Raw genomic sequence first — 24,193 nt, 5'->3', positions numbered from 1 at the left:
AAGTAGTAGTAGTGTAGTGTGTGTGTGTGTGTGTGTGTGTGTGTGTGTGTGTGTGTGTGTGTGTGTGTGTGTGTGTGTGTGTGTGTGTGTACATTTCCAATCAAATGCTGAGTGTCTCTTTTCTCTTATAATCCAGGTCGGCCCCCTACAATGTTAATGCACCAGGACAGGGACTGACATACTGCTGTTTATGCTGATGGATGGTTTAAAACAAAAATTGTAGAAAAGGGAGAACAGTTGACGAAGACTAAAATAAAAACACATTTCTGACCAAACGCATGAGGACTATTTCTGAAAGTATATTGAAGTCTGCAGAAAAATATGTGGCCTTCTTTTGGACCTCAGAAATCCATTTGTTGAAACTATAGTGAGTAAATAAATTAGACTGTATCAAAGAAATCACTGTCAGGTAAAAGGCCAAACATTTGTCCAAATAAGTAATTCTAAGAAGATTTATTTGTACTAGTACATCATTTATAATCATCATTGATAAAAACATGTGTTCATAGCAGGTTACAACTATTTCTAATGGAAAACTGATATATTATTATGCAATTCATAGAAGGCAGCTAATGAGTTATAGTCCATAAAAAGGACTGATAGATGCGGAAATAAAACACTGGATGTCCCAGGCTGGCATGATAGCTGTGATTGGATGACAGGAGTAAAGCTGCTGGCCAAATCCCCTCATGGCTCAAGCTGTGATTTGAACCTAAGAGATTTGTTTTCAGAGTGAACTCCGCCCCGCAGAGATGACTACTATCAATGTCCAGCGCACGACTGAAGCAAGCCAGCAAATTGTTTGTTTGTTTTGGATAAAACAGCTCGGACCAGACCTTCACCGCTGCTCCCCGGCGTGCTGACGTCAGAACAAACGTAGGTTGAACCAACAATCAAGCTAGCCCAACGGAAACTCTATGCTAGGAGAGATACTAGTTTGTTTTTTAACTGTCTTGTGGTGCCACCGATATGTTGTTAAATATCCCATGTTTCATGTACGTTATTGAAAATGTTACCTGCTGTGTGAAGTTAAACGTTTAGTCAAGAAGAACAAACATTTCTATGAAAGGTCAGCCGCTCTCTGGCGCCTCCACAACAGCGATGAACGTCCAGCAGCTAGCATAGTAGCAAAGTGCGGATTTATATCACGCGTGGGATTGTGGGTAATTGTCGCCATAAAAACACTTTTTAAATAGGCTATTTTTATACAATAACGACAGTCCAAACATGTTTTACACTTTGGTTGGGATCTTTGTATTGTCAATTTGTTAAGTTTACTTCCTAATAGTAAATTAAAAAAAATGTTTTTCTAATTCTGCCATTAGCTTCATTTCAGAAAAAAACTCCTTGCTAGGCTTTAATTCATATACATTTTGACATTGCTTTAGTACACACTGTTGACAGTCAAACAATGTTGCCTTCTTAGAAACTGAGAAATTGACCCCAAATGATGATTTTATTTTATTATTCATATTTGATCAAAATTGCTTAAATGTGGACTAAAGTTTTTTCCTGGTTCTATGGCTCCAAACTCACTGTCAGTGAAGCAGCTCTATTCTCCCCTGGGTAATTAAACATTCAGGGGTTCTCTGTGATTTGTTTGCCATGTTGCACAGAATATTAATATTTATGGTAAGTTGATGTTCTTATTGTTTCTAACGTGCTGGCTAACCACAGTCGGTAATTATTGGTAATCACTCAGTCCCTTGTTTTACGTCTATTCGATAAAGGAGTGTAAAGTGACTAGCACATTTACCTGAAAAACTGCTACTTTTGTTTTATAACAATGAACTCGCTGAATAAAACAGCTGTTGCTTAGCATGTTTGATCCATTTTAAGAGCCCAAAAACGTACAATAGGTGTTCTACTTTGATAGGTGGTGATACATGTGACATTCAACAGCAATTGGCCCAGTCAACACACTAAGCAATCTTTTAAACTAATATAATCCAAACATCAAAGGCTAATTGTCTGCTGACTTAAATGTTAAATTCCGTTTAGATAACAACTAATAACAACATATGTATCTGTTTCCAGTGAAGTTGCAGCGAAAGAGAAGGAAAGTGCATGAAATAGGACACCGTGTTTGATAAACGTAGATATATTTTTATGAATAAGGCTTAATATGTTGATAGTTGCAGTGCAGGTTTTACTGGTATACAATAAGCTGTCCTCTGTCCCCCAACAGGTGCTGTGGTCGAGATGTGAGAGGGGGTCATGCCTTTGGTAAAGAGAAACATTCAGCCTCGGCACCTGTGCCACGGTGCAGTGCCTGATAGGATTGGCAACGAGCTGGAATGTGTAACCAACAACACGCTGTCCACCATCATCCGCCAGCTCAGTAGTCTGAGTAAGATCACTGAGACTACTATGTTTGTATCAAAGTATGTTTGGATGCTTGTTTAACGTGTGATTATAACAAGAGAGAAGCTTTATGGCCTGCTTCAACATTGTAAAAAAAGTATAAGTATAACAGTCACTGAGTAAAATGGGGAAAGACTATTTTATAAAGCAAATGTTCTCCTGGACATCTGTTGTGCCTGAGTAGATAGACATAATCGATAGATAGAATCGGAGGGATGAAACCCTCTTTAATGGTCACACATGCAGAGCAGATAGCGCACACACAGTGACATTTGGCCTCTGCATTTTACCCATCCTAGGAGTCTAGTAGTAGCTTATGTGTTTGTTTTGTGTTCTTATGTGTGTGCTCATATGTGTGTGTGTCATGGATTTAGTGAAGTTACAGGGCTTAGAGTTTACCGTAAAGCTTTGTATCACAGGCCGATAAGATGGAGAGTAAGTGGGCGGAGACACAGGCCGAGGTATTCTAATGATAGCTCCTACATTAAGAGGATCTGAGCTGTCTGACGTGTGCCATTAATGCTATTATGTGCAGTCCAGGGACCAAACACTTTATGGATAATCCAGACATAATGTAGATTCAGAAATGTACATATGACAAATTGTATGTGTCATGCCCTTCATTTTTTATCTTGGGTCTGAAACACCTTTTCATTTCCTTCCTTCCCTTTCTTCCTGCTCTGGTTGCAGGTACACAAGCAGAAAATGTTTTTGGCGAGCTTTTCGACGAGGCCAACACTTTTTATGTGCGCGCCAACTCTCTCCAGGACCGCATAGACCGCTTGGCCGTCAAGGTCACACAGCTGGACTCCAGCGTGGAGGAAGGTTAGTTCACTGGAAATGATGTCTGTTGTTTGAATACCTTCTTTTTCTTTTACTCTCACATGCTTTCTATTAAACGTGAAACCTCTGTGTTGCTTCTGTGTAGTTTCCCTTCAGGACATTAACATGAGGAAGGCATTTAAAAGCTCTACTGTGCAGGACCAGCAGGTTTTGTCTCAAGACAGCATTCCCAACTCAGTGGCTGAGATGCACAACAGCAGCGACAAGCCTCCACCCCTCAGCACCCTCACTGCCTACAGGTAATGCACGCATGGTCAAATCTAACATCTAAAATGATTACGTTTCCAGTCATCTCATTTCATTTGTGAAATTGTGATTAAATACAGAGAGGATTCCATTGATGCGATGAAATACTACTCAGACCCGTCGTACTTTTTTGAACTGTGGAAGGAGAAAATGCTTCAGGACACAGAGGACAAGAGGAAAGAAAGGCGGAGGCAACGGGTGAGAGCATACTCTACCCACTGCTTTATGTTTTATACTTTTATTTGTAAGATGGGTTCTCATCATCCTTTTCTACCCACCTCTTCCAGGAACAGAAGCGATGTGTGGAGGGCAGCACCCTTCAGCGCGAAGTGAAGAAGGGGAGAAAGGTTCGAAACAGAAGGCAACAGTGGAACATGATGGCCTTCGATAAAGAGCATCGTCCAGATCATCGCCACCCGCAGACTCTCCGCCAGGGGGCATCATCTGAGGGCTCGCTCTCTCCAGATGGCAGGTTAGTGCTTTAGATGCAAACAAGATCATTCGTTTCTTTAGATGAAATCAACATTCTAAATTTCACAAACAGAGAATAATACTGGATGATACTGAAAAAATGCAAAACATGAAATACCACAAGGATTGTCTGGACGACCTAAAATATCATCCCTCTGTCCCTCTCAATCTTTAGTTTAACATTTCTAAGGAAGGCAACATTTTTCTTAAGAAAATACCTATAAAAACACTGTTTTATGCAGAAATATGTTAATCAAGGCAAAAAATGTAATTCTGGAAACTGTATTGAGGGATTTGGAGGAATACAATCTAAGCTTTGCTTTATTATTTGGGGTTGATCCTATTTTCAATATCTTTGTTATGTAAGGCTTCACTTTCGATATTATAACCACAAATCCACCATCTGGATATGTGAAAGCAACTGTTATTTTTCTTTGTTTATCCAGGCCTGACCTCCCAGACTACCCCATCCCTCCAGTGCCTGCTCAAACTGCTTATAACCGTGCCAAGTCACGTGATTACGTGCCCGGGAATGCACACCCCTCACCACCTGTGGAGCATGAATACCACAGCATTGATGTCGACTACAAGAGAGTAACCTACGCCACAGCAGAGCTTCACGCTGCAGACCGAATGAACGGTTCAATGCGGACACCTGCAGATTACAAGTAGGTTTTTGTTGCATAATCAGATAAATAAATATATCTCCTTATTTCTACTGCAATATAATCCTCTTTCTTTAATTTCCAGCTCCCCCCCTCCTCCTCCAGGCCCACCCATCTCATCAGCCCAGACAGCATTTGGTTTTCCTCTGGGTGCTCTACCACCAACGCTACATAATGGAGTCTTGCACGTAGGCCCCGGCTATGCACTTCCACCAGTACCTCCTCCAGGGCCACACATGTTTCCTCCTCCCCCAGGACCTCCACCTCCACCTCTCCCTCCCCCAGCTGCACCCTTACACCTAGCAGGACACAGTGAAGGCAGCAGAGCTGAGGCTAAACCTGTGAAAGATGCGAGAAGTGACCTGCTGTCCGCCATCCGCATGGGTGAGTTAGGACTTGGCACGTTTACATACCAGGAGAGTTTCAAATACACATCAAGAAAATGCAAAAATACTCTTCTGTGAATATTATATGTTAAGAACTTTTATTGTGAAAAGGTAAAAGCGGATGAACAAGGTGTTGATTTCACATGAGCTTTCTCGGTCTAGTTGAAAAGGGAAATAACGTTTTTTTTAGATTAGCTTCAGTTTTAATTTGTTATCCTCATAAATACAGTTCAACTCAACATATTCCCCATATAGCAAAAGCTCAGAAAAATCGACTTTGCTCCAGAAGAAGATGACTACAATGCTATTTCGCTGTGTAAAAATCAAATCCTGTTAATTAAATCCCCTCCATAAATAACCCTGGTGTGTAAAATCCTTTATTTTGCATTTTTTCCTGCAGGACTATATGACCATATACAAATATATTGTGTATGTACAATATTTGATTTGATTTAATATACTGTATTTGCTTTTATTAGGCATCCAGCTGAAGCAAGTTCAAGAGCAGCAGGAGCAGCAGAACAAGCGGGAGCCGGCAGGGAACGACGTGGCCACCATCTTGTCCCGCCGTATTGCGGTGGAGTACACTGACTCTGAAGACGACTCTGAGCTGGATGAAAACGAGTGGTCAGACTGACCTAACCCAAAGTGTAGCACCTGGATGAAGCTTTGCTTTATTGGATCTTTAGAGCAAACAAAGCAAAACTGTGAATCACTTTCTTTGGCTCCATCTAGTGGACTCAACACACCAACCAACTGCTGCCACCTCATTTTGTATTATTAATGTCCTGCCACATTAACTTTCATGAAGAATTTGCATGAGCAAGAACTTCTACAATTCAAAAAATGATAATGTATCAATTGAATGATAACTGATTGTTTTGTTTTCTACCACTGATTAAATGTGAGCCCGTTTGTTTTCTCACTTTTTTCAATCTCAAGTGTGTGTTCTAATAAATGTCCTTCCCTGATTAACTGACACCTTGAACACAACAAAACCATTGATGAAATGTGCAGTAAACCTTAAAACTGAGGTCCCGGTGCAAGGCCTTTTTCACCTTTTGACGTGACACAGTAAGAAAAGTACAGGCATGAATAATGAAACGATTGGCTGTAGCCTATGCCATTGTGCTACTTCAGTTTCGGGATCCTGGTACTGTGCAGGCTGTCTCACTGTCATGGTTTACTGGGAAACTTGAGTAGAGCAGAACTGTCACTGGAGGTATAGGTAACAACACCCCTTATTGTTGCAGGACAAAGTGTTACATTTTATAATTTATTTTCATAATTTTATGGAATTACACATCCCTGGTATAATGTTGGACTATGAGTGTGCCCCTGCCTGTATTATGTGTATGTTTGATGAGTAATTCCATTCAATGTTTTGTATTTGCTACCTCATTTTGTGAACAATGGTATGTATAGTAGGGTCTCATGACCAATCAGAATACAGTATTGTTCTGCCATTATATAATTTTGTGTTGTGATGTGTTTTTGAAAAGGTTAACATATCATTAAAAAACAATATTACAAGAAAACTCTCAATGAACTATAATCCCACAGTAGCAACAGGTTACAGGTTACATAATAATAAACTAAAACGGCTGTTTTATTGTAGCTGTGTTTTTTAGGGGTTTATCCCAGTTATAGCTGATTCACCCATAAGATAAGCCACTCAATGTGTTATCACTTTACTTTACAGTTCATGTTAGAAGATGCACATTAATTTACTTACGACGTTTTAAAGGGGTTAGTGTGTCTTTATTGAACAAGGAACATGCATGAAAATACATTACTCTCAAGGAGAGAAACTATGCAGGCCTGACAGTGTATAGCTAAAAGCTAATTCCCATCTGCATCTTGCTTCACCCAGGTATGTACAATTTCTAGCCAAAAAAAGTCAAATGTAAAAAATTGCAGTTAGACACATTGGTCGTTGATGTTAAACTAAATTGAAAGTATCCTAGTTTGTTGGAGGTGAATGTTTCATTTAAATCCAGCAGAGGTCAGTGTCTTTTATAAGGAACTTATCGTTGACTAGGAAACTGTGGAGCTGCGGATGCCATCTTGGCTCCACTCAGACAGCCAACCGAGTGAAATCAGCGGAGCCACAATGGAGATGTTTTCTTCCCGTGACAGTCCGGTGCCTGGCAGGTGATTAACAGAGTGAAGCTCCTCCTCAGGCTGCTACGTTGGAGACTAACCTGGAGAACTGCATATTAAGACAAGGTAAAGACATCTATAGTAGCGATATAATATGAGATTATAAATGTACAAACGTTTGTTATTTCATGCCAGTGTTGCACCAAATACTGCGCAAAAAAACATTTATTTAGCTTGGACTGTCTGTGATGATGATGATGAAGATGAAGAAGCTAGTGTATGCTAGCTAGTAACCTGACTTAAGTCATGTCAGCATACATAGGCAAAACGCAGCTTTACTCAGCGTTCAGTGTGCGTAGTACTAGAAACCAACATAAAGCTACTATCTGGCTAGCTAACATGACCTCAGCGATTCACAGGAGTACCCAATTGTACCTTATATTCGACCCTGGATGAATGGAAAACACATCTAATGCGCTAAAGCCTCAGCTTACCTTGTGACCTAGACTTGGTCATTTATTTCAGCACTGTGCTGGCTGTAATTTGTTATAGCGTCATATTAGTGTCCATATCGTCGTGATGTGAATCTGTCATTAGCTATGATGACGAGGTACTGCATGCTATCAGTGTTTTAAACGATGTTTAATGGGCCTTATGAGAGTATTTCATGTAAATTAACAGCATCTGTGTCTCATATGAATTCCTAATTTTTTGCAGGATATAACCAAGATCAAGATGGATACCTCAAAACTTGCTAAGATCCAGGATGAGGATCGAGAGAGCGAGTTTGGATTTGTTCATGGGGTTTCTGGACCAGGTGTGATTCATTGCTCCTCTCTTTTAGTGACTATATTGCGTTGTTTATCACCTACAATGTCAAACGCAACTACACAGATACAATTCCTTCTGAATCTTTCAACTTTAAAAGACAAAATAACAGAGAATATATAAAAACGACACATCATTTTCTCCCCGGAATACAATTAAAATATGTATTTTTTTCTGAAATGCATTTGTACATGTATATGCTTCATTGTTAAAATGTTTCACTACTATTAGTATTAATACTAGGGATGCAAATTATAATTCTTCATTATGAATTTCTGTATTTCTACAACAGTGGTGACAGCGACAGCGATGGCCGGAGCCGCCATGTACGAGCTGGTCCGTGTAGGTCACAGTGAGCTGGTGGGAGAAATCATCCGTTTGGAGGGAGACATGGCAACCATCCAGGTCTACGAGGAGACTTGTATCCTTTCTGCTGCCTTGTTACCTTTCTTTGTAGATAGACATGTCACAAACCCAGTCATCCTATTCCTTAAAACTTAATTTATGTTATTAAGTTACCAAAGACACATTTGAGAGCTACTTCACTTATTGATGATGCGAGTCTGAATATAAAGACAAAACCTAATATGTCAAGGCAATGCTGTTTGATTGTCTTTTCTTAACTCGATGCCACAGCTGGCGTGTCTGTCGGTGACCCTGTCCTTCGGACGGGAAAGCCCCTTTCTGTAGAGCTGGGCCCAGGCATCATGGGCTCCATCTTTGACGGTATCCAGCGTCCACTGAAAGACATCAACGACCTGACTCAAAGTATCTACATCCCAAGAGGAGTAAACATCGGTGCTCTTAACAGAGACCTCAAATGGGAATTTTCCCCCGGGCAGAGTCTTCGGGTAAGAAGAAAAACAGAGTGTGGTGTGAATGTCTGTCCTCTGCAACCATTCTGACTAATTCATCTCCTTTGCAGGTCGGCAGTCACGTGACAGGCGGTGATATCTACGGCATCGTGTATGAGAACTCCTTGATAAAACACAAGATGATGCTTCCACCTCGCAACAGAGGCACTGTCACCTACCTAGCCCCACAGGGAAACTACGACATCTCTGTGAGTGTTTCTCTGGAAGCAAAACTCTATCGTTGGGGGAAAAGCTATTCCCAAGGCTGATTTTCAGATTTTTCCCAAATTCAGGATGTGGTTCTTGAACTGGAATTTGAAGGCATAAAGGAGAAGTTCACCATGATGCAGGTGTGGCCTGTTCGACAAATCCGCCCAGTCACAGAGAAGCTACCTGCTAATCATCCGCTGCTGACCGGGCAGAGGGTTCTGGACGCACTTTTCCCGTGAGTGGTCCATACCTCAGGATCTGTTTGAACTTTTTTCCATTATGAACACTCATAAAGGCAGTTTTCACTTATTTTATACTGTAATAAAATCAGCAAGCTGCTAATTAACGTTTGTGCTTTGTAGTTGTGTGCAGGGTGGAACCACTGCTATCCCAGGAGCCTTTGGGTGTGGAAAGACGGTGATCTCGCAGTCATTGTCCAAGTACTCCAACAGTGACGTCATTGTGTACGTTGGCTGCGGAGAGCGTGGAAATGAGATGTCTGAAGTGCTGCGGGATTTCCCAGAGGTAGGTGGAAGAACCAAAGAGTTTTTCAAATTGTTAATAAATGGGGAATTTCAGTACTGATCTACTTTTTTTGGCTAAAAAGGACAAAACATGTAAAGAGAAAAAAACAGAACAATCCTTTACATTTTATTTTGTTAACACTGCGCTTGTCCAACAGCTTACTATGGAGGTCGATGGCAAGACTGAGAGCATCATGAAGAGAACAGCACTGGTTGCTAATACATCCAACATGCCTGTAGCTGCCAGAGAGGCCTCCATTTACACAGGTACCAAGCATTCACTTTATTATGAAAAGGGTCCTTTTTATATATATTAAATGCTATTATATGATCATTAAAAATGAAAGAACTAAGATCATTCACCTCCATAAGAAATTGTGTAAATGCCCTGAAATCTCCTCAAAAACTAAAGTAAATGCCTTTTTTAAGTATTTCCTCCTTTGATTGTTTTTGTAAACTGTATTATTATAATTACTTCTGCAGGGATCACACTATCCGAATACTTCAGAGATATGGGTTACCATGTGAGCATGATGGCCGACTCCACGTCCCGATGGGCCGAAGCTCTGAGAGAAATCTCTGGAAGATTAGCTGAAATGCCTGCTGGTAAGTTTTTGATGGATGTGGTTCATTTATAATGATTTGCGAGGACTCTGTGACTAGGGATGCATATCGTTGACTTTTTTACGATACCGATACCACTGAACGATACCGATACTCAACCGATACATATCGTGATACTTTGAAAATGTATCATCCCACAATTACTCGCCATGAGCGCTTTCGATTATACCGTTAACATGTCAATGACATATTAAATTCAATTGTGGAGACTTCTTGGACCTTTTTAGTAGCTCGAACAACAAATGAAAAAAATACATTACAAATATGAAGAAAACCGATTATGGAATATCTCTTATAACACCCGNCAATACTCATGTAACAATGAGTTTTAGAATCATAAGCCCCTATATCTGGGTTACACTAGTCCTTCCTGCAATCCAGATGATGCCATCTGTGATAAAAGACTCTTTTATCACAGATGGCATCATCTGGATTGCAGGAAGGACTAGTGTAACCCAGATATAGGGGCTTATGATTCTAAAACTCATTGTTACATGAGTATTGTTTCAGGCAGACATTGTTAAATGCATCAATGATGTGATCTGCATTGAAGACATTTTATTGATATAAGAAAAAAGCTAACAGAGTAGTACTCGTACAAAGTAAGAGGCTAGGATACAGCGGACACGTTTTTTCTCATATTTTTTCTTAACAATATGCAAATTCACTAACTAAAACTTAGTTAAATAGCTTTTCTTATAATACTTTCATAACAAAATTGATTGTTTTTTAACAGAAGAATATCCTTGCTGTCCTCAGAGAGAAATTAGAAAAAAAACCTATTTCTCTTTATTTGATACATGACGTCCATTTGCTGTTAAGCCTGGGAGCAAAGCATTGCCCTGAGGGGTCTCCTCCATATTTTAGACGCTGCTATAATCTCTTGGCCAGCTCAGAAGTATTAACCCCAATACTGTGCTTACCCTTTCCCATTATCGTCATCATTGACCCTGCTGGTTCCACACAATGCATCCAACAACCAGCTTACCCACTTACTGCACAGCGGCCCAAACACTAACACCTCCATCATCCATTACACACAGACGCCCACACTGCCTCTCCTCTGATATTTGTCCTCCTATTATGGCTTTCTGGTCCTACTCCATATTGATCACAGCCAATGCCTTGTCAGTTATTACCCAGTGAGTGGCCACCACATACACACACACCTACACACACACTGAGCTTTTCATTACATTTCATTTAGCCAACGCTTTTATCCAAAGCAAATTTCAGTAAGTGCATTAAACCATGAAGATACTCTATCAAAAAAGCAAGAAATCTCAAGTACATTATCTTTTAGCAGGCCAAACCATTGCAGCTGTGTCAACATGCAGTGTATACATCCTTAACACTCATGTTTGTGTTTGTCTTTAATACTTGTAGTCCACACTGTCTAACTGTATAAATGGAAAGCCATGTTTAAGAAGTTATTCAGGATCACTTTATCTGTAAAACCCATGGCTGCTCTATAGAGTCTTGAAACATTTAATCGCTTCCTCAGTGTGTAGGAAACTTCACTCTTTGGAGTTTCAAGGTTTCAATACGATGAGGTTCAATAACAGTGCTGTTGATACCTGTATTCTATTAAAAGGGTATATACATTTGTTATTTACTCCCCAAAGTTTAAAAAAGTAACCCCAATGTTTTAATCTCAACTAATGTAAGATCATGGTTTAAGTGGCATTATTAGACATGAAGGGTGGAGTACGTCAAAGTTAGGACACCTAAGCTTCACCTGATTTGATTTTTGTATCTTTTTAACTGTCTTCTGCAGAAAAAGTCAAATTGGCATAGGGTTGCTTTTAACTTGTTTTTAACTTGTCTATTAAGCAGTCATTGGGTTCAAACTGGGTGTTTCTCAATGTCGAGGACGCTTGCTTGGTAGCACATGTCTTCCTAGTCACTTGCTTCAGAAGCGAGGCAAGAATCCTTCCTAGCCTCGGAAAACGAAGAATTGTGGAACAGGCTAACAGGCGTGCAGGTGTGCGTCATATGCGAGGCCCCGCCTTAAATGGAGCGCGATTTCCACCAAAGATTTGGAAATTGGGCCGTGCGCAAAGCATTGTGGGGATTTTAAGACCGCGGAGTGAGTCTACACATGTGGGGTGTTTCTCAATCTCGAGTAAAGCTGCTCCAGAGCCACTATTTCAGTACGTCATTGAGTGCCGCCGAAGTACTGTTCCAATGTCCAGCATACTTGGAATTCTACCGAGCCCGGCGTACTTCGTTTGGAGAAATTTCGAGGCTGCACATGTGTAGACTCCGCGGTCTTAAAATCCCCACAATGCTTTGCGCACGGACCAATTTCCCCAAATCTGTGGCGGAAAATGTAAGGCGGGGCCTCTCATATGACGCACACCTGCACACTTGCTCGCCTGTTCCACTCTTCGTTTTCCGAATGCCTGGAAGTATTCTTGCCTTGCTTCTGAAGCAAGACGCTCGGAAGACATGTGCTACCAAGCAAGCGTACTCGACATTGAGAAAAACCCCCGCAGCCTCGAAATTTCTCGCTACTAAGTACGCCGGCCTCGGTCGAATTCCAAGTATGCTGGACATTGGAACAGTCCTTCGGCGGCACTCAATGACGTAGTATGCTTGAAATAGTGGCTCTGGAGCAGCCTTCCTCGACATTGAGAAACACCCCCTATGTTATTTCTCCTTACACATACTCTTCACTTTCACTTGGTGCCATCTGTTGGTTAATGATGGAAGCACAAGTGATCGCGCAGTTTATTTGTGGGGTTAAAAAAACAATAAATGTATTTTTGATTATTGTTAGCATTCCTAAATGTGTCATTAAAGACAGTTATAAGAAGCCCAATAGCATTTATATCTCTATCAATATGTATTGAAGTTTGACAATAGCTGACCTATCTGGCTGTGTCATGTGTGCATTTAATTGACTTCTGTATTCTTGTCATTGGGAATATGTGATTTGAGGAATGTGATTGAATTAATATTTGTCTTTATTGAACAGATCTTGCTGCTGATCTGCCATGTGAGGGAATAAGAGAAAGTGAAGTCGCAGCACTTGAGTCACCTATTGAGTCCTCCTCGGACTAATGGAAATCCAAGGTAAGTGATCCTCTTTCAAAAGAACAAAATAGTCCACTAAAACACTTTTAAACGCCTTTATAACTCACTTAAGGTGAGTATAATGGCATTCAAACACATTTTCCTCAAGAACTCAATCGAGCCTTTCCAGAGCTTTTAACATGGTCTTCATCAGAAGGGTTGCTCACGGTGTCTCACTAGATTCTTTATCATTTTGTATACAACACTTTTAGGGCTTTTCCTCTGCTTGCCCTTAAACTCAAGGTTCGAAATGTATTCTTGAACTATATATTAATGATAATTCCAACCAACTCAAGGTCTACTTAGTCTTACTAGCATTTGTGGGAGCGTTCAACTAAATCACATGTATGGTTTGTGATTGTTTTAGATGTTTGTGTATAACAAAACAGTGTCAGTCAAACGATTAAAATGTAATACCACACCTATTTCTGTTTAAATGTGAGTTGTATGTATCTTGTTTTCAAACTATTTTGTATTGTGATAAATAACTAAACAGTACCACTATTCTCTTCTGCATTAACAAATCATTCAAATTCACCATACCTTGTCATTATAAAGCTATCAAGTAATTATCCAACTGTTTTTCTTCTCATTCTTGTTTACAATGGGTCTTTACAAAGCACAAAACCTTCAATTTTCCCATAGCAGAGTGCAGCACATCACACGACAGTGGGAAAAATAATCAGCCGGAGCTTAAGGCCGTATCAAAAGCCTCACAGTTCCTGAGCAGCCGTCTTTAGAGGGGGTGACTCTTAGAATGTCTCAGCTTGTTTGTCTCATGGTTTAAGTGGTGCACATAGCCATGGAAAGATCATTAAATCACTGTTTTACCACTTGGCTTAATCCCCACAACAAAAGAGGAAGATACAAAAAAGAGAAAATGGGGAGAAAAAAGTGGTGGGCGAGATTAAGTAGAAACTTGATGGATCTAAACTGACGGCTCTGTTTCCCAGCGTTGCTAAGGGGAGTTAAGAATCTTGATTCCACTTCTCCCAGGCTGAGGAGTGGCTGTTGATCGGACGTCTCCCATTACCCCTCCAGTGGCCAGCCGCGCTCGTAGTGTCCGCTGCTGTGGCCATCTGCCGGATTAACCAGCAGGATATATTTTTATAGAGAGCATCCTATTCATATCCTGCCTGCAAAGGTTTACATTAAGGTTGAACTCGGGTGCGCTTACAATGGCAGATGAAGTAAGCTCTATCCTTCTTACAGCACCCCTCCCCATCTTCTCACTGTTTGAGAGACTGATAGCACTGGGTTGAAAGGGATCTGCCTCACCGTGGCATGAAAGAGGATCTCAAAGCAATGCCACTGTCTGCTGCCGGGTCTTTTTTTCTCGCGCTGACAATAACGTGGTGCCCAGCATGAAAAAAACATTTGTATGTGCCAAGTGCGATTGTTTCTGCTAATAGGCATCAACAGGCCAACTTCTCTGTGTTACCATACAGGTGAACTCATTCCTGGGAAAATGTTTTTTTCTTTCCCAGCCTTGTTGGCGCGATGGCGTCCCCCTTTTTCCTCGGCCTAACGGGATTAGTCGTGCCAGTGCTACCCCGGCTGTCACGGTACTGTCTACTTCCCATCTCTCTTCTGGGCCTCTAATGTGATTAACCCATTCCCTGTGGTCCAAATGGTTCTGGAGGGTGGGTAGAGGGGGAGGGGAGGAGGGGGGCACCTCCCTGGCATGTTCCTCCCCATGCCTAACTCGCCATCGTTGGCACCTTTGTAAGGCCGGAAGAACCTGTCGAAGGTCCGTGATGTTGTGGAGACGAGTTAAAGTTGCTGAGGGAAAAAATACATAAACTCAGATCATTCAAATAAAAATGATTGAAACCATTACCAACTTTAACTTTGTCTAAAAAACTTGACATTCTACAAGGTTATCTTCACATCACTACATCCCACTTAACCAGTTTGCTGTGTTTTAAACCTGATCATCATCTATTCTCAATCATTTATGAAAATCTGTTCAGGCTGATTTGTGGCTTTCACAGTCATCAGCACTGAATATTTACTGCTTGCTTAAGTGGAGACAATAATAATTGCCTACACCCATCATCTTGTCAAATGTCAGTGTTGTGGGGCTTCGCCTGTTTAACACATGTCACGCTCATTTTCGACTCATCTGTTTTGCGGGTCTTGGTCGGGGCATCTGCCGCACGCAGAGGACCACATGCCCTTTGCCACCGCTCACAGGGAGAAGCCTGCAAAGCAAAGAGCGACATACAAAACCCAGAGCTGAAATCACCCTTACAGTCGCAAACACTTGTCACTTCACATTTTGATATGTGTGGTGATGTACAGCGTACTGTAGCTTCTTCGTATAATGAGAAGCATCCATTAACATGAGCATGAAGACTGTTAGTCTCACTCTTCTAGACTCTAGAAGTGAAAGATCACGCTTGTTATTTAAAGAAATTAAACCTATTTTTTAATATAGTTTATTCAAATAATTAAATGTATTTAAAATTGCAAGTGAAATGGCTCTTTGAAAGTATAAAAGAACAACATTTCAGACGATTTCAACAGTGCTACAATTGCTGTTTGTATATAGCCACATATCTATTCAGCGTATACATTTAGCTTAACTAACTTAAACCCTGTTTTGTTTTTTCCAAGATCAAATTCAAATGTAACTTTTGTTTTGAGACTGAAAAAAAGACATTCACTGTCGTCCAACACCTACCCGCACGCTGTGCTCAGCCGCGCTTCACGTGAGCGCACAGCCTCGGTCAGGCGATGGCACAAAGAATTAGGAGTCTTAATTAAGATTTTGTACAACTCTGCATGTGCTGTTCTTCTGCGAGACAACGGGCTTGAAGAGGGCGGGGTGTGGTGGATCCTTAACCAGCTGCTCTGAAACAAAACCCAAAGTTAACACGGAGATCCAGACAATGAAGTAATCTGCGGCTAGTCTGTAAGGTTATTTATATGTCAATGAAAACCTCCAGTTTGTGCATATATTGAGTGTTCATATTTATATTTTAGGCATGAAAGAGCTAAGAGAAAACAATTCAACATTGTGGGGGAAAGACAATACCGTGCATGAGGGGGTAGCGCCCCTTGTGTGGAGATTTGGTGGGTTTCCAATCCTGATATCCAACTCAGCACCATGTAATGGAAGGTGACACTTATTGTATTAGCAGGGGCTAATGAGTGTCTAAAAGCCTGTGTGACTGTGTGCGCTGAGGAATCTCATCGTGTGTGTTGGGTGGCAGGAAGAAAGGACAATATATCTGCAAAGTAGACGAGGCCATAAAGTGCAGCCACGCGAGGACCCTGTGAGTTTCAAGCACTTCAATTCTAATAGAGATATAAAGAGGAGAGAATGAGCTTCATTTGATGCCCATTCTAGATTATTTAGGCAGGTAAACTTCAGCTGTATTCACACAGTCAGAAAACAATCAAGGCTTCAATCTGATTGCTGGTTTTCCTGAGCCCCAGAGCCAAAATGTTTCCCTAATCTTGTCTCTAAGGACTGTTAACACATTTAATGCAACCCCCAGAGGCTTCTTGCAGCCAAACACGGATATAAACTAATTATTCAGTTGTGTATTACCTCAGTTATTAATTGGTACCCGGTAAAAGCAGCACCAAGGCATATCAAACTGATATTCGACAGCTATTCATCGAGCACTCTTTCCTCTCAGTTCATCCTGTTTAAACCTTGTTTTGAGAGCTGTATACGTTTCACGGCTCATCCTGTAACGTTTACCTAGTATTACATGTAAACTAGTTAGCAGGAGCTACCGTCTTTATCCTTCTTCTTCTTTAGCATTTCTTTCCATCTGTTGTTCACATTAATGACACACATTGTTGTGCATCTTACTGAGAGAACACTACATACTTTAAAGTCAATTTATTTGGTGGGTAGACAAGAAAAATAGATCAATGTTGCAAAATGACTTTTATTAATTGGTCTGTTATGCTGTAAGGTTCTAATAGTTTTGTATCTATATCTAGTGTTGTATTTATTTATCCAAAATGAATAATTCAACCTCATACATAATTAATTAACATAAACAGTTAATGGTGTAGTACTACCTTCTAACCACAAGGGGGATATCTAACTAAGTAAATGGGCATCATTATCAGCTGGACATGTTTTAAACACTGCAGCAGTAACAAGGGTCTCCATTTTCTTTTGCGCAGTTACAGATTTTTTCTTTTTCTTTTACATCAGTGATGGGGATTTACTAATAGAGTTAGTTAATTGTGTCCGTTTTTTTAGGAATAACAAAATGTCAAACCTTACTGTACATGCTTTTATGCAACCACAGCTCTTTCTTGAATCTTCGGCATTTAAGACTAGCTGTCAGTTTATGTAATCATCTGCTACTTTGGCCATTAGCTTATTTGTTCAGGTTTAAAGTAGAAAAATACCTTGGTCAATATACAAACTTAAATATGTTGTATCTGCTGCCTTTATCAGCTAATTTGGGGTGTCAGTGAAAGTTCAAGTTGTGGTAAAAAGTATGAACACTGCCATCTGCTCAATTCTTTCCTGATGCTCTGGACATGGTGACATGTACTGTGACAATTATTGTCTATGTCTGCCCGGGTTAAAGGGGCACCACAATCTGTTTACCACAATATCTGAGTTTTTGGTATGAGTTTGAAATACCTTACTTTTCAAAAAGTATCTCTCTCTCTCCTGAGGAAGAGAAAATTAAAATGTCAAAATGTCCCTGAAATGTTAGAATGAGAAACGTTTGTCCTTAGTGTCAGAACTACTGATTTATTAATACTTATATTAATAGTTTAATAACCTGCCACTTGACCAAGATGAAGTTCTCTGTGAATTCCACATTGAATACTTTTTGATTAATTTTAAAATAGATTTTAGGGTTGGATTAGCGCATTTGTATTTAAGTTGTTTTTATGCAGTTTAAACGCATGTGTGTACTGTATGAAGTATTGCATATTTGCAAATAGCAAATTAGATGATACATTTTCCAGGCAAGCAGCCCTTGTCTTCTCTTCTGGCCTAGGGAGCAACAACTGACAGCAGCAGAGCGTTGGCCACTTTTGTTTTTTACAATCTTATGTCAACAGTTGAATTATCATTGGTGGAGCCCCTGTCTGAAAGCCAGTGCTTCACAATACTCAGTATGTGTCATTTGGGGCGTGTGAATGTAGAGACCACTAGCACACCTCAATGCCTTTATTATTTGAGGTTCAACAGGTATTGACAATCTTGATTAAACACCAATATTATATTAAACATCAAAATCAGTTTGAGCAACACCGCCAACACTCTAAATTATCCAGGAAATTCATTCCAATAAACCTGTAAACACAACGTTTGCTTTGAATCCCATATTAAACTTGTAATGATAAACTAAACTATCATTCATGTCTGCCCCCTTTCACTCAAGCAGGCCTTTGAAAGTAAAAATCCAAACACTGGAATTCTTGTCATTGTTCCACATTTATCAATAGCCTAATTTGTCGCCAGATCACAAATGCACCATTTCACAAATGCGGCCGATTTGGGGACGCTTTCACCGATGGGTGGCTCTGAAAAAATAATGTCGTCAAACCAGGAGGCTGTCAACTAAAAGCACATGGCCCACTGGAGATATAATGACATCAAGGGACTGAGTGAAAGCAGGCCTTTTAAACAGGCCGGTGCAGGCTTACACTTGGTACACAGGTCACCCTCCGTGCGCTCATCTGGACGTAACTCAGGTTGACACTATTTGACCTCTGCCGATACCCCTCTCTGCTGCCCTTTGTTTTCCTGCGCTCTAGTGGGAATTTCTATTAACACTATCCCTACAGATTCTATCAAAAATGTGAGTCTTCTAAGCTCTCATTTCTCAACATTTGCTTTTCTATTATTTCTCAGAACTCCTGGCCCTTTCAGAATTGGCCCTTTGTAGGCCTTTGCTGAGGCTTGGGGTCTGACAGAATTGTTTCTCTTGGCCTTCAAAGGAAAAAAGCCCCTTTTTAGAGGTTTGAATGAAGAGGCTATTGTTCTTAGCTTAACTTAGATGTTTTGAAAAACAAACATTTTAAAACTATATCTGTTATTGATAATTGATTGTAAAGCACGAGGCTGCAATTAGGTCACCTTTACCAAGCTGCAAATGTCAGTAAACTTTCCAAGAGGTGTGTTTAATGATGAGCTTCACTCGTTGGTCTTTAGAAACAGCGATTCCAAAGATTTCACAGTCAAATGAACAGCAAAAGATTGATATGTTTAATGCTGTTTGGCACAAAGGTAGTCTAATCTTTGCTTTCTTCTCTGGCTTTAACCCCAGCGTCCAGCAGGGAAGTGGAGTGTCTTAAACAACGGTTTTAAATGAAGCGCCATCACCTGCTCTTTACACAGGTGTCCTTTCACTGCGTCCTCATAGATTTACTCCATAGTTTGTTTAAAATGTATGTTGGGAGTTGTAGAGAAGTTTAGTTTTATGCTCAGATAGCATCAGAACGCATTTGTTCTCCGTACAGCCATTCTACAACGGAAATATTCCCATTATGATTCATCTAGTCATCGAGTCCTTATGTCATTTTAAATTATCTAGCTGTTTGTTGACTTCCAAATGTATTTGTTTATTTAGAAAGAGGATATTTTAATTATAGCATTCGTTGATTACTTTTAAATATGGCATCATTCTACATTTGTTCAAAGTTCTGTCTCACTTCCAAATCGTCTAGACGTATTTAAATTGTAAGCTTTTAATTTGGGTTATCAAAGTAATCAAATAATGTAAGAAAGCGCGTTCACAGCTGAGTTTTTGTAGACCGCTAACAGAACAATCAAGCTCCACAGTGGCCTGGGCGTGCTGTCTGTGTGCACATTTCCAAAAACCCATCTGAATCCTTTTAGGGAGAATCTGACAGAGGAAAACGTCCATCATTCAGAGCCGCAGGTGGAAGTGCACGGTTGACCGATCAGAAATAAAAAGATGCCCGAAAGAGCATTCAAGACGGGAAAAGCGACGTTCCTCACTTCCCAATTAGTGTTTGGATTCTGCTCCCTTGCTCTGCACCCCGTATTGTTGCAACAAACCAACAAAAAAGTTTAGTTAAGCCACAAAACCTTCTGTATCTTTTCAGAGGAATCGGTTCTTTATTGGGGGGCCATTGCAGCCTGTGTTTATTTTCTAACAGTGAATGGGTGTGAGGTGTGAAGCTGTGAATACTGTGAGGTCAACCCGCCATGATGCTGTAAATACTAACAGGGCCGCTTCGTAATGAGTGAGGCCACGGCACAGCTCTCTATTCAGCCGTTTAACCAAAGAGACTGAACAGTGTTGTTCACGCACAAAGATTCACATAAGAAGAGATACATTTACAACAGAACAAAATGAGAAACTAATTGTCACTGAGCTCACATTAAGCTTGTCTGTAACTTCAGCTGCTGCTGGCCCTGTGTGGGATTTAACCATTGGGTTTAGGATAAAGTGACCACCACAAGGAGATGTTCCCATTGCTTCATTAATACATCATAAATAAATCATGTTTAAGTTGTTAAAGCTGGGACATTACAATTTCATTAGTTTAAGCTTGTGGTTGAAATACATTTGGTATACTATCTCATAAAAGATGTGATGTGAAAAATTTTCTTTGTTAAGAAAATGAAGAGAGAATATTAAGACTAAAAGGGAGTACAAATATGAACAGCAAATCAATTTGAGAGAAAACATTTAATATTTGTAAAATGATCAAAATAAGGAAATGGCACTAGAACAAGAACACAATGAAATTAAACAATAATACAAATCATTTTAAACTAATGTCACCTTGAAAAGACTTGAAGTCTTTAGTGCTTCATAAACTAATCAAATCTAAATGTATATCAACAAGAACACCCGAAAGAGAGTTTTTAACTTTTAACATGGAGGTCTTCATTTCCCTTTACTTTTATCACTGTACAGGAAATAATGATTGTTTCCTTTTCACACGACAACAGCCTTGTGTCCTGGATCTGGAAACTGATTACTATCCATGGAGCAAAGTAAATATACTTTCTATTAGCTGTCTTGTTCGTCTGAGAGGAAACAGCCCTTTGTGGAGCCTCGGTGATGGAGCACTGCAGTCTGATGTTAGAAACAAAGGGTGCTCTGGGGGGATCTTCAGGAAAGGTGTTAAATGAAGTGTGAGGAAAAAAATACCTTAGCATGTTTATAAAGCATCAGTTTAGACTTTATCTGGATGTCAAATAATCAGCTTCAGGTGTTTAGCTGCAGGTTTTGAATGAACATGTTGAAGTTGGTCGTATCCCAGCTGAACCCCTCGGAGACCTCGGTGGTCATGCTGCCAACAGGATTTAACCAGAGGACATGAAGCTTAGTCGTGTCCAGACTGAGCTTAACTTAGTGAGTCCGCATTCAAAAAGGACATTTCTACCACAATATGTCGATAAAACCAAGCATCTAAATTACATAAAGCTTGGTCTGCAGTTTGTTTTCATATTTTTTGAAAAGCGACAAGTTTTTTTTTTTTTTTGTAAACCCAATATTGCAATCACGGATTTGAAAAATTCAGTAATAAGTCTTTGCTGATGGAATCAGTGCTTCAGTGATGATGTGTTTGCCTTTAACAGACTGGCACTATCCTCCACTAATAACTGCAGTTGCACTATTTGCCCATAGGATGTCACTATATAGATGATTCATTTATCTCATGCCATAGTCTATGTATATGGAGTAAGGAAAGCTTATAGGTCTGATCAAACTTTGTAGTTTTCACTACTCTTACTTTATTAAATGAGTCAATATAACTCAGAGAAACACATTTACATATACAATAATTTATAACATCTGGTGCTTCATTTAGAAAAAAAGCACTTAAGTAAAATCTTCAAAAAATTAATTATTTTACTAAGCATGTTATTGGTGGTATTTATAAAATAATAACTTTTAACATAACTGATTATCATCCATTAAATGCAGGGAAATATCCACGTAAATAGACATTACATAACAGATCAATTTTGATATTTTACTGATATTATATCTAGTAGTTGCATCAAACAAAATGTATCCCACAGTTACATCAGTCCACTTTCTCTGTCAAAATAAAGTACATCATGAGAAAAAAAATCAAATGCACTCGCACTAACTGCACTGCCTACCACCATCCAAGATGTCTTGATTTGGCAACAAAGAAGAGGCAATGAAATCCAAAGCTTATGAAACCTAAACTCAAAAACCTTCAGTTTAATGGTGTTACCTATGAGTGGACTCAAAGCTGATCCTGTAGAAAAAGGAGGCCGTTACAACAGTGGTAGCAGGTTAGGTACATTTGCATGAAGTTCAGGGCGTCGATAACCTAACTGCTGATGGTACGCCCTGCCCGCTATGCAGCTGCACGTGTCGTTTAGCCTGCCTACTTCGATGTGGAAGATGAAGCATTGCATGGTACAGTTTAAAAAGTCATGTCTTAAAACGGCCTTCACAAGAAATATCATAATTGCAAAGGCAGTGAAAACCTTACAAATATTTGCTAAAATCCCGCCTCGTCTGACCCTTAGTTTAACAGAGATTTAATAAAAAAGGAAAATAAATAACTTTCTCCTCTGATATTGTTTTAGCAGACACTGTAACCTTTAAATGCCTATAGCTGTTTTTAATCCAAATAAAATCAAGGCTAATGCTTCATTACCGGGTATTTTTACAGAATGATCCTCATGCTGCTGCTGTTAATTTTTTTATTAACGCAATTACCGGGCTCTTAGTGGACGGGGTCAGAGAGGTCTAATTACCCTGCGTCACGCTGGTAAATAGTTGGAGGTGTCTCTGAGCAGGTGGCCCTGGAGGTAAGAGGGAGACATGGGGCATACCGAGGCGGGCAATTACTGGATGAATTTCACTTTAATAAATGTTGAGCTACATTTGGAAATTCAGATTACAGAGCTTTCTGCCTAATGGGTGCTGCACTGAGGCCACTTGAGCAAGGAAATGATCTGAAAGAGGGTTTAATTAACACAAGCTACATGATCCAGGGAGCGCGTGACAGAATGTTAAAGTGAGGGGGAGAGCGCACAGCACAGGGATAATATGAAAATTAGTGAGGAGGAGGAGGAGGAGGAGGAGGAGGAGGGGAGGGAAGGGGGCTGGGGTGCTAACTTTTATCTCGCAGGTTTAAAGTCTATAATTTGCCTCTGTTTTGGCACATTACTACAGATACATTACCATAAGGCCAGCTGACAGCAGAACTCAGTTTGATTTGATGATATCAAACTGCATATATTGGATTAGTGATGGAGTTAAATCAGTCAAAATCCTTTTTATTCCCCCTTTCAAAAGAGCCACTGATGACGTGTCTGTGATTATATTTCACCTCAGAGAATTTATTAATATATAACAAAAATGAATTAGGATTATCTTATTTTAAGTCATTCATACAGTCATAATTATGTTTCTGCAAGCTGCATAAAAGCAGCAGCTACTACAGGAAAAGCTTCATGCACCTATAGAAACTTTTGTAAGTCCGCTCAAACAACCATAGGCTGTGTCGACAGTTTTATGTGGTCATTTCCTGGTGCAATTAGTTTGGCTTTTTTTGGTAGAATTGGTTCCCATTCTTGGGCCTGTCTAATATCTCTGATTGGAAACGCTGGGGAAAAAACACAAAAGGAAAAAACTAAGTTAGTGAAAGAGTAAAAGCAATCTTGAAGCAAATATCTCACTTCCGATGAGTAGGCCTAAGATCTATCTGTTGATTCGGTGGCATATTAAATGAAACGTGTTTTATGAAAGTACTCGGCCAGCACCATTAGCCTCATTAAAGCACATCCTGAACCCTCATAGGGCTTGTACCGGTAGTCTTTTTATTTTCTGTTGTGCACATAGAGTTGTGCGGGTTTAGACAGAGGAATCTAAGTTGAAACCAGTGCATATGGCTGGAGCCCTGATGCAGCCTGATTATTTATCTCTGAAATGAGTCTTGTGGTTTCCAGCTTTCGGATGATGCACAACACTTTTAAGTGGTACGCACTGTTGACCCTCCATACAGCAACAGCAACCCCCCCCCCCCCCCCC

At 40.1% G+C, this 24,193-nt stretch overlaps 2 protein-coding genes across 2 annotated transcripts; both read left to right on the top strand.

Moving 5' to 3' along the window:
* The first annotated feature begins 711 nt into the window (after positions 1 to 711).
* On the top strand, positions 712 to 6,434 carry wasf3a (WASP family member 3a). Its single transcript, XM_010795089.1, has 9 exons — positions 712 to 876; positions 2,189 to 2,350; positions 3,055 to 3,189; positions 3,293 to 3,446; positions 3,534 to 3,651; positions 3,741 to 3,925; positions 4,371 to 4,592; positions 4,675 to 4,973; positions 5,455 to 6,434. The coding sequence occupies exons 2-9, from the start codon at positions 2,218 to 2,220 to the stop codon at positions 5,610 to 5,612; spliced, it is 1,404 nt and encodes a 467-aa protein (XP_010793391.1). The 5' UTR covers positions 712 to 876; positions 2,189 to 2,217; the 3' UTR covers positions 5,613 to 6,434.
* Positions 6,435 to 7,013: 579 nt separating this feature from the next.
* Positions 7,014 to 10,153, top strand: LOC104965997 (V-type proton ATPase catalytic subunit A). Its single transcript, XM_010795090.1, has 9 exons — positions 7,014 to 7,204; positions 7,796 to 7,895; positions 8,199 to 8,327; positions 8,543 to 8,757; positions 8,832 to 8,969; positions 9,054 to 9,205; positions 9,333 to 9,495; positions 9,653 to 9,761; positions 9,978 to 10,153. The coding sequence occupies exons 2-9, from the start codon at positions 7,814 to 7,816 to the stop codon at positions 10,130 to 10,132; spliced, it is 1,143 nt and encodes a 380-aa protein (XP_010793392.1). The 5' UTR covers positions 7,014 to 7,204; positions 7,796 to 7,813; the 3' UTR covers positions 10,133 to 10,153.
* Positions 10,154 to 24,193: the final 14,040 nt, after the last annotated feature.

The sequence above is a fragment of the Notothenia coriiceps genome, unplaced genomic scaffold (genome assembly GCF_000735185.1).
Source record: "Notothenia coriiceps isolate Sejong01 unplaced genomic scaffold, NC01 NC01_scaffold00037246, whole genome shotgun sequence".
In the NCBI taxonomy this organism is placed as follows: Eukaryota; Metazoa; Chordata; class Actinopteri; order Perciformes; family Nototheniidae; genus Notothenia; species Notothenia coriiceps.
This window is presented reverse-complemented; position numbering and strand designations above follow the sequence as displayed.

What these genes read in the sequence shown, in the direction of transcription:
- LOC104965997 (XM_010795090.1), top strand. Translation starts at nt 7,814, where the DNA reads ATGGATACCTCAAAACTTGCTAAGATCCAGGATGAGGATCGAGAGAGC. An exon ending in TCATGGGGTTTCTGGACCAG is followed by an intron (nt 7,896 to 8,198) that starts GTGTGATTCATT and finishes TTTCTACAACAG; the next exon opens with TGGTGACAGCGACAGCGATG. An exon ending in CCAGGTCTACGAGGAGACTT is followed by an intron (nt 8,328 to 8,542) that starts GTATCCTTTCTG and finishes TCGATGCCACAG; the next exon opens with CTGGCGTGTCTGTCGGTGAC.
- wasf3a (XM_010795089.1), top strand. Translation starts at nt 2,218, where the DNA reads ATGCCTTTGGTAAAGAGAAACATTCAGCCTCGGCACCTGTGCCACGGT. An exon ending in CCGCCAGCTCAGTAGTCTGA is followed by an intron (nt 2,351 to 3,054) that starts GTAAGATCACTG and finishes CTCTGGTTGCAG; the next exon opens with GTACACAAGCAGAAAATGTT. An exon ending in AAGAAAGGCGGAGGCAACGG is followed by an intron (nt 3,652 to 3,740) that starts GTGAGAGCATAC and finishes CACCTCTTCCAG; the next exon opens with GAACAGAAGCGATGTGTGGA.